This window comes from Henckelia pumila, chromosome 4 (genome assembly GCF_033568475.1).
Source record: "Henckelia pumila isolate YLH828 chromosome 4, ASM3356847v2, whole genome shotgun sequence".
NCBI lineage: Eukaryota > Viridiplantae > Streptophyta > Magnoliopsida > Lamiales > Gesneriaceae > Henckelia > Henckelia pumila.
The window spans coordinates 180493494-180502777 of NC_133123.1; the positions used below are offsets into that span (position 1 = coordinate 180493494).

Genomic DNA, 9284 nt, shown 5'->3' on the forward strand with positions numbered 1-9284 from the left:
GAGAAGCATCCGTGTAAACTACATACCCTCCAGATCCTGACGGTAATGCTAACACCGGCGCAGAAGTCAACCGCCGTCGAAGCTCACGGAAATTCTCCTCACACTCGGAGGACCACTCAAAATCCACACCCTTGCGGGTAAGCTGCGTCAACGGTCGAGCTAACTGAGAGAAATTCAAAATGAAACGACGATAATACCCTGCTAGACCCAGAAAACTACGGATCTCAGCAACTGTCGTCGGACGCGACCAATTAAGTACCGCTTCAATCTTGCTTGGATCAACAGAAATCCCCTCCCTGGATATGATATGGCCAAGAAAAACCACTCTATCCATTCAGAACTCACACTTGCTCAGTTTGGCGTACAATTGCTCATCTCGAAGAGTCTGCAGTACCAATCGCAAGTGAGAAACATGCTCTTCCGTATTACGCGAATACACCAAGATGTCATCAATGAAGACCACGACAAACTTGTCCAAATACTCCCTGAAGACACGGTTCATCAAATCCATGAATATAGCCGGCGCATTGGTCAAACCAAATGGCATCACTAGGAACTCGTAATGCCCATAGCGAGTACGGAATGCAGTCTTGGCTACGTCCTGATCACGGACTCTCAACTGATGATACCCAGATCTCAAGTCAATCTTGGAGTAAATTGATGTGCCCTGCAGCTGGTCAAACAAGTCATCAACACGAGGCAACGGATACTTGTTCTTCACAGTCACTCGATTCAGCTGCCGATAGTCAATGCACAGCCGCATCGACCCATCCTTCTTCTTTACGAAGAGAACAGGAGCTCCCCAAGGAGATAAACTAGGACGAATGTACCCCTTGTCCAAAAGATCATGTAGCTGATTCTTTAACTCACGCATCTCTGACGGAGCCAGACGATACGGTGCTCTAGAAATAGGCGAAGTACCCGGCATCAACTCTATGCCAAACTCGACTTCCCTAGCAGGAGGAAAACCCGGAATCTCATCAGGAAACACATCTGGAAATTCATCCACAACAGGAATGCTCTCTATCCCAATACTCTCAGCGGACAAATCAACTGCATAGATAAGGTAGCCTTCCCCGCCAGACTCCAGAGCTCGACAGGCTCTCAAAGCTGATACCAAAGGCATCGGGGGTCGCGCTCCCTCACCATAGAAAAACCAACTCTCACTCCCTTCCGAATGAAAGCGTACTAATCTCTGATAGCAGTCCACTGAAGCTCGATAGGTAGTCAGCACATCTATTCCCAGAATGCAATCAAAGTCGTCTATCGCCAGGACCATGAGATTCGCCAACAGAACGTTCCCTTCGAACTCTAAAGGGCAACCCATCACTAGACGCTTAGCCAAAGCAGATTGGCCCGTCGGAGTAGAAACAGACATCACTACGTCTAGTGCAATGCATGGTAACTTATGCCTCTTAACAAAACGTGCAGAAATGAAGGAATGAGATGCACCAGTGTCAATAAGTACAAGAACAGGTATACCATAAAGCATAAATGTACCTGCGATGACTTTCTCATTCTCCTCCACAGCCTGATCATGTCTCAGGGCAAACACCTGGCCAGAAGCTCGTGGCCTCAAATGAGAACTCCCAGCAGACTGTCCCTGCGACCTCTGCTGAACGGTGGCCTGAGAACCCGATCCTGAACCAGATCCAGAACCGCCTCCCCCATACTGTGGACAATCCCTCCGGATATGACCAGTTTCTCCACAACGGAAACACCAGAAGCTCTGCGGCACTTGTCGGATGGATGGTTCTTCCCACAGTGATCACACTTGTCCTTCTTACCGAAACGGACAACACCTCCCGAACCAGAGGAAGAAGAAGATCCAGACTTCTTGAAAGTTTGGGCACGGGGACCCAAAGAACTAGCAGGTCTCGACTGAGAGAAAGACCTGTTCCGCCGAATGCTGTCCTCTGCCTGGTGACAACGGCTCACCAAACCCTCGTAGGACATGTCGTCACCAACCGCCACACGGTCATGGATCTCAGGGTTAAGGCCCTGAAGGAACAGATTATACTTCATCTCTGAGCTATCAGCAATCTCGGGGCAATAGGATAGCAGATCAAAGAACCTCTGCTGATACTCATCGATAGACATGGCTCCCTGTCACAGACTCAGTAGCTCGCCTGCCTTCGACTGACGGAGTGCAGGAGGAAAATACCGCTTTTGGAAAGCTGTGCGGAACTCGGCCCAGGTGGCCACTCCTCTCGCCGTAACAAAAGGTGCAGAAGTAAACCTCCACCACCTGCGCGCACGCCCATCCAGAAGATAGCCAAGGGTCTCCACCTTCTGCTCATCGGTGCATTGGAAAGTCTAAAAAGTCGTCTCCATGCGGTCTAACCAGTTCTCCGCATCCTCCGGAGACTCACCTCCAACTAAGGGCTTAGGACCCATAGCTAAGAATCGACGCACAGTGAAACGCTCGTCGTCATGGTGACGATGACGCCGTTCTCGACGAGGCTCCCGGTCGGCATCACCCCAACGCCCACCAACACTGCCATGAGAACTCTGGTCGTCACGATTTGACATCAACAAAAATACCTCAAGATGAGACTAAATCCCAAGAAATCTTTTGCATGCTCTGATACCATAAATGTAGTGACCCTTACCCAGATCACCTACTAAACAGAACTTAGGCATGCAATTAACTTAATAAAACAGATATCAGAATAAAACTGCGGAAACCAATAACATTATACAATCCCAAGAAAAAGAATCTGTAATTATCCAATAATATACAACCAAATCGAATAGCTGTATAAACCCAAAACAACAGTAATAAAACCTAGACGAAGCTCCAGCTGGCCAACCACTGACTAGCCCCTCCTGGATCCACCCTCCTCGTCCAATCGCAAACCTGCCCCATGGAATAGGGTGTCCAGAAAATACAGAGTACGAGACGTGAGCATACAACGCTCAGTGCGAGAGTATGAGTATACATGCATGCAAAGTGAACTCCCTATAGACTCGAGGTCAAGGATCAGATAACAGAGACAGACCGGGCCCTGGTATGTAGCACGCTGTGCCGTCGCTTCAGGAGGTGACTCCCATACCGAGATAGGATACCCCGGACCCAAATCGATGGAAGTCCATCCACTAACAGGATAGGGTACAACCCTACTAACAGACATCTCGAAGGAGATACAGCTAGATGCAAATGAATGCAGCATAATATCATGGCATATAAATCATGCAGTCACATAATACATGCATACTCAGTCAGGATATCTCGAACAGTACTTTCGTACCTCAAATACCAGGTAGGCACTACCAGCTCTAAGTCCAAGCCTAAAGTCCGCCTACACAGCGAAATGATACTACTATCATTATAGCGCCCTAAAAGCCTTAACTAAGCTATAGCATACTCCTAAATATTTATAGGAAGCAAAAGCTATACCTTCGTCTGTCGTTAGCCCTTTGATGTCGATGCCTCCAGAACTTGGGCACAACTCCACTACGACTACCGAACGCCTCGCCGACCTCCGGACGAAGCCTAAGAAGACTAGAACAGCTCCAAAAGGACTAGAAAGGAAAGGAGAACTCGGAATTGGCAAAGAGAAATGAAGTCTCGGCCTTCTATTTATAGACAACGATCGGAGCCTCCGATCCTCGATCGGAACGTCCGAACTTCGATCGGAACGTCCGATCCTGCCATCAGAGCTTCCGAAGATCCTGATCTGCCACGTGTCAAAATATCACTTGTTGACTCCAGATAGGGGTGATCGGAGCCTCCGGTCCTGATCGGAGCTTCCGATCCAGCCACACGTCATGGATGACGTAATATCATCGGTGCCTCCGATCCTCATCGGAGCTTCCGATCCCGATCGGAGCTTCCGATCGTCCCTTCGGAGCTTCCGATCCGTCCAATCCCCAATTTATTTAATTAGCATTAATCCTTTAATTACTCAATTAGGGTTCGGGCTACTACATCCCTTCAGACATTCCGATCATCACATTTCTTCTGAATTGCTTCGCTGGTTCCAATCCCTACGGAACCTCCGAACCCACTAGGCTATGTAGTTTGGACCTTCCAAACTAGTCGAGCCCAATTAAGCCCATTAATCTTTTTTTGACATTCTGGATATGATTTCTTGATCCGTTTGATATAATAAACATCCTTTAATCATGTTTAATCATTTAATCATGTAAAATGAGACTTGGTTACTATAGTCTTCACATTTTATTCCCTGGGCAAAGAACAATTAACTTTCATAGAAATTTCTTGAATAGAATAAAGCTTACCTTGGGTGACGAGTTCACAGATGATGTTGCTGAAACGTTCATCAAATTCTGCCATAGTTTCTCCTGGTTTTATTTTGGAATTGTCAAATTTTTGGGTTGCCATCGTGAGCTTATTTTCGTTAGTTTGATCATTTTATTTGCACAATTGTGAAGCTTTTCCCAATTTGCTGCCAAGTCTTGATCTTATTGAACATAGTCTTGTCCAAAGTTTTGTGAAGAATATCTTTAGCTACATTATCAAGATTATACTTTTTGTGTCCTCAGCAGTCCATTCTGACTTGTGCTTCTCCACAATTTGAGGTTCACCGCTAGTTATTGCTGCAGAAGTGTTGACTTCGGTGATTATTAGCCATTTGTGATGACGTACCATATGTAGTCATCTTTTGTAGAGAGATGTGCTTGCATAAGAATTTTTCAATCATCATAATCATCCTTGGAAAACGTAGTGATCTTGTTAAAAGAAGTTGTCATTTTGAATATAAGAATATACCAGCGGTCAAAGAAAAATAAAACATCTCTGATACCACTTGTTAGATCAAATGTGTGTGTAGGGGGGAGGGGGTGAATACACACTTAGGATATTTCAACGATTTTAAAATTCTTTGCGTACAGTCTTGCTAGGGTTAGATATCAAGACTAATTCCTTTAACCTCAAAATCAGTTTGGACTACAGTAATAGTGCGGATAAACAGTCCAAATGCTTTTGTGATTTTTTATATTCAAATAATAACTAATAATAAAATATATGTGAGCAATTGAAGTAAATACGACAAGATATATGGAAGTTTGAAGCAAACTGCTTCTATGTCTCCCCTTATTCCACGAATGAAATAATTTATTAGAAGACTTTGGTTTATACACGTCTTTGTTTACAACCCACTTAAATTGCAGGACTTATCTTTTTCCTAGATCGAAACTCCTAGTTCTCCTCAAATTAAGACAACACGTCTTAACACCGAAAACAACAGATGAAGTAAATATTATTTTGAAATAATCCTAAGATTCAAACAGATGACCAACTCTTCTTCAACAATCTGAGGTAATTAGTTGAGTTGACTCTATGCGCCCTTTTTATATCCTTATAAGATCTGATATATGTCTTATATGATTGGATGTAGCGACCCAACCCGGATCCGCTACTAATCAGAGGCTAGTTAAGCATGCATTTAACATAAGCAATAAATAACCAGAATTTAACAGCGAAAAGGTAAAGAATCTAAATCCAAATACAGTCGTCATAATACAACCGACAAAAAACCCATAAATAAACAGTGTATAATACAACCAAATCGAACAGTGTATCAAATCCCTAACGACTAAGGAAAATTCAGTGAAACCCTGAATCCTGGTCTCCGCCCTGCCGTGAACCTCCGGCATCGCCCAATCTGAGACCTGCCCCGTCGAATAGGGTGTTTAGAGAATACGGAAAAACTAGACGTGAGCGACTACACTCAATAAGAAAGCAATGATATATGAACAAATGTGATGCAAGAATGACTTAAAACCCAATAAAACTCAGTCTGCTCAGGGGTGCCAATCGAATATGTAGTACCAGCTGGAGAGATACTCCGCGGGGTACATCCACATATTCCCCCTATCACTGTAGCGCCAGTCTCCACCATTGCAGCATCTTCCGATGATAGAAAAAACAATATGGGGCCGAGCCTCGCTCACATGACCCACCTCTAACGAGATGCAGTCTAGAGAAATCATGTATGTGCTAAAACAGTAAAACAGTAAAACATGGCACACACAAAGCAACATAAAAGTGTATATATCATGCTGGTTATCTCGGTCAGTACTTATATACCTCAATCTCAGCAATAAGAGCAACCTAGCAAGTCCTGCTCTCTAGTCCAAGCCTATAATCATATAGTCGCTATATCAATTATGGTGCTCTTAAAGTCTTAACTATACTATTAGATACTCCCTAAAGCTATTAGGAACCCAAAGTTATATCTATGTCTGTCGTCAGCCCGCTGATGGCGATTGCCTCAAAAATTAGGCAAAGCTCCGCTACTATCCCCATAGCGTTTTGCTACTCCCATACTTCCAGTAGGACGCCAATAAAGCCCTAAAATCGTCTAAAAGGGACTAGAATAGAGAGAGAAGAGGTGAATTGGTGAATGGAAAGTGTTTCTCGCATCCCATATTTATAGACTGCGATTGGAACTTCCGATCAGATCGGAACCTCCGATCCCCTGCTTCCGATCTCTCTTCGCCAACCACGTGTCGTTCAATAGCTGGTGCCGACAGCTGATCGGAGCTTCCGATCACCTCTTCGGAGCTTCCGATCACATGACATCATCAATGCTGACCTCATTCATGACAACTAACCTCGGGTACAGTTCAGAGCTTTCGAACCCACGATCGGTGCTTCAGAACGTGACAGAGCTTCCGATCCTAAATTATGCTTCCGAACTACCCGATTGCGACTATTTTCAAGCGTTCTGTATCCATTTCTCAATTTCTTAGTCTCATTTGAGGTTACCTTAATCATGTTTTAGCCTCTTAAACATAATTAAGCAATTTCTTATCTTATTTTAGATACGGGTTACTACATTCTCCCCCACTTAAGAAATTTCATCCTTGAAATTTATGCTTGAGGAATAAAGCAACAAACCACAAAAAGTTCTTTATTACATCTGATTATCAATTTTTACAACACTATCCAAAAGAAAATACAAGACTCAAAACAACTATGGATGCTCTGCACGCATCTGGCTCTCTAGCTCCCAAGTTGTTTCCTCGGTACCCCTGCGCTGCCACTGAACCATAACTAACGGCATGCGCTTATTACGAAGTACCTTCTCCTTCCTATCAGGGATCCTGAGAGGTCTCTCGTATGACTGATCCTTCTCCAACTGAACATCTGACGGATGCAACACATGCAACTCATCCGCAACATATTGCCTCAGCAAGGGCACATGGAACACATCATGAATGTCAGAAAGATAAGATGGCAAGACTAAACAATAGGCCACATCTCTAACTTTCTCAAGAATCTCGAATGGTCCTATGAATCTCGGCGATAACTTGCCCTTAAGCCCAAACCTCATCATTCTCCGGAAAGGCGAAACCTTCAAAAAAACATGCTCTACTGGATGGAACTGCAACGGTCTACGATGCGTGTTAGCGTAACTAGACTGTCGATTTGAGCAGCCTTGATCCTCCGCCTGATCAACTCTACCGCATGAGCTATCTGCTGGACTAACTCCGGACCTTCAACCTGATGCTTGCCAACCTCGTCCCAAAACAAAGGTGTGCGACAACAACGTCCATACAGAGCCTCGAACGGTACCATGCCAATACTTCAATGTTAGCTGTTATTATACGCAAACTCAAGCAATGCCAAATGGTCATGCCATGATGGACCAAAATCCATCACCGTACCTCTAAGCATATCCTCAATAGTACGAATCGTTCTCTCAATCTGTCCATCAGTCTCCGGATGATAAGTTGTACTCAAAATCAGTGTAGTACCAAGAGAACGCTAGAAGCTACCCCAAAACCTAGAGGTAAACCTCGGATCTCTATCGCTAACGATGCTCAGCAGAATCCCATGCAGACAAACAATATCTTGCACATAAAACCATGCCATCCAATCAAAAGTGAAATCCCGATTATACGGAATAAAATGAGCGGATTTCGACAATCGATCAACTACCACCCAAATCGCATCACAATTCTTGGAAGAAAATGACAAGTGGGTGACAAAATCCATCGTCACATGCTCCCACTTCCACTCAAGAATCTCAAAACTCTGAATCAAACCACCAGTTCGTCGGAATTCTGCCTTGACCTGCTGACACACAAGGCATCGAGACATGAACTGATACATGCTGCGCTTCATTACTTTCCACTAGAATCTCGTCCGTTGATCCTTATAAATCTTCATACTGCATGGGTGAACAGAGAATCTACTACAATGATCCTGCGACAAGATCTCATCCCTCAGTGTGGAATCTTCAAAAGCTACCACAATACCGGAAATACACAACAAACCATCAGCCTGGAGATGGAAACCAAAAGTATTCACATCCTAAGCCAATCGTGCTAACTTTTGAGTCTTCGGATCGACAATCTGTGCCTCTCTGATGTGAGTATATAAATCTGGTTCGAAATGCACTGAAGAAACACGATTTCCTGTTGCTCCTTATTTTGAAGAAAATTGAACCCCAAGGAACAACACTCCTCTACCACTTGTGAAACTGAGTGGTACGAAGGAAACTCACATACTGTAGCGCCAAAAATCCAATCTACTATATCGCATGCATTAAATTTAATAAATATTAGGATTTATTATTTTTAGGTTTAATTGATTTAAATTCTTTATGTGAATTATGTGTTAATAAAATATTTTATTATTTATTCAAATAATTTTATTGTACTAACTATTTAATTAATGTTTTTAATTCTTTAAGTTTATTTGTCAAATGATTTTTATTCTGCAACTTAATTGTTTTAATATTTTAAAGGTTTAATCTTGCATATTTAAATGATTTTTTTTACTTGTTTAGTTTATTCTTTTAAACGATTTTAACCATTTAGCTTACTTGTTTAAATATTTTTGAGTGTCCAACTTATTTATTTTAAATAACCTAAGTTTAACGGTTAGTTATTTTAAATTATTTTAAAAGCCAGGATTATTTATTTAAATGCTTTTTAATTGTCCAAATCATTTTAAAGGCTTTATTTTTTCTTGTGTATTTATTTAAATTTCTTTTAAATGTTTGTCTAGTTTGTTCAAAATTATTTTAATCGCTTTTTTTGTTATTTAAATATTTTACTCGTTGTTGTGACATCAGAATATTTAAAGCGTTTAATTTTTGGATTTTCAAGCTTGTGTTTTATTTAGTGCAATTAAATGTATGAACCTAGTTGCTATTCTGAATTGGCACTTTTTAAAAGTGTGTAACACTTTTTTCCAAAAATTCACACACTCATATACATATACTTACATCTATACATACACACACCTACCCACTCAAACTTAATACATAACCCTAGCCCCTAAAATTCACACTCAAATCTCACTC

General features: G+C 42.4%; 1 protein-coding gene across 1 annotated transcript; it reads right to left on the reverse strand.

The window, feature by feature from the left end:
• Positions 1–6944: 6944 nt before the first annotated feature.
• LOC140862380 (uncharacterized) lies at positions 6945–7549 on the reverse strand. The gene is made up of 2 exons (XM_073265402.1): positions 7436–7549; positions 6945–7325 (listed from the first exon to the last, which is right to left on the reverse strand). The coding sequence occupies exons 1-2, from the start codon at positions 7547–7549 to the stop codon at positions 6945–6947; spliced, it is 495 nt and encodes a 164-aa protein (XP_073121503.1).
• Positions 7550–9284: the final 1735 nt, after the last annotated feature.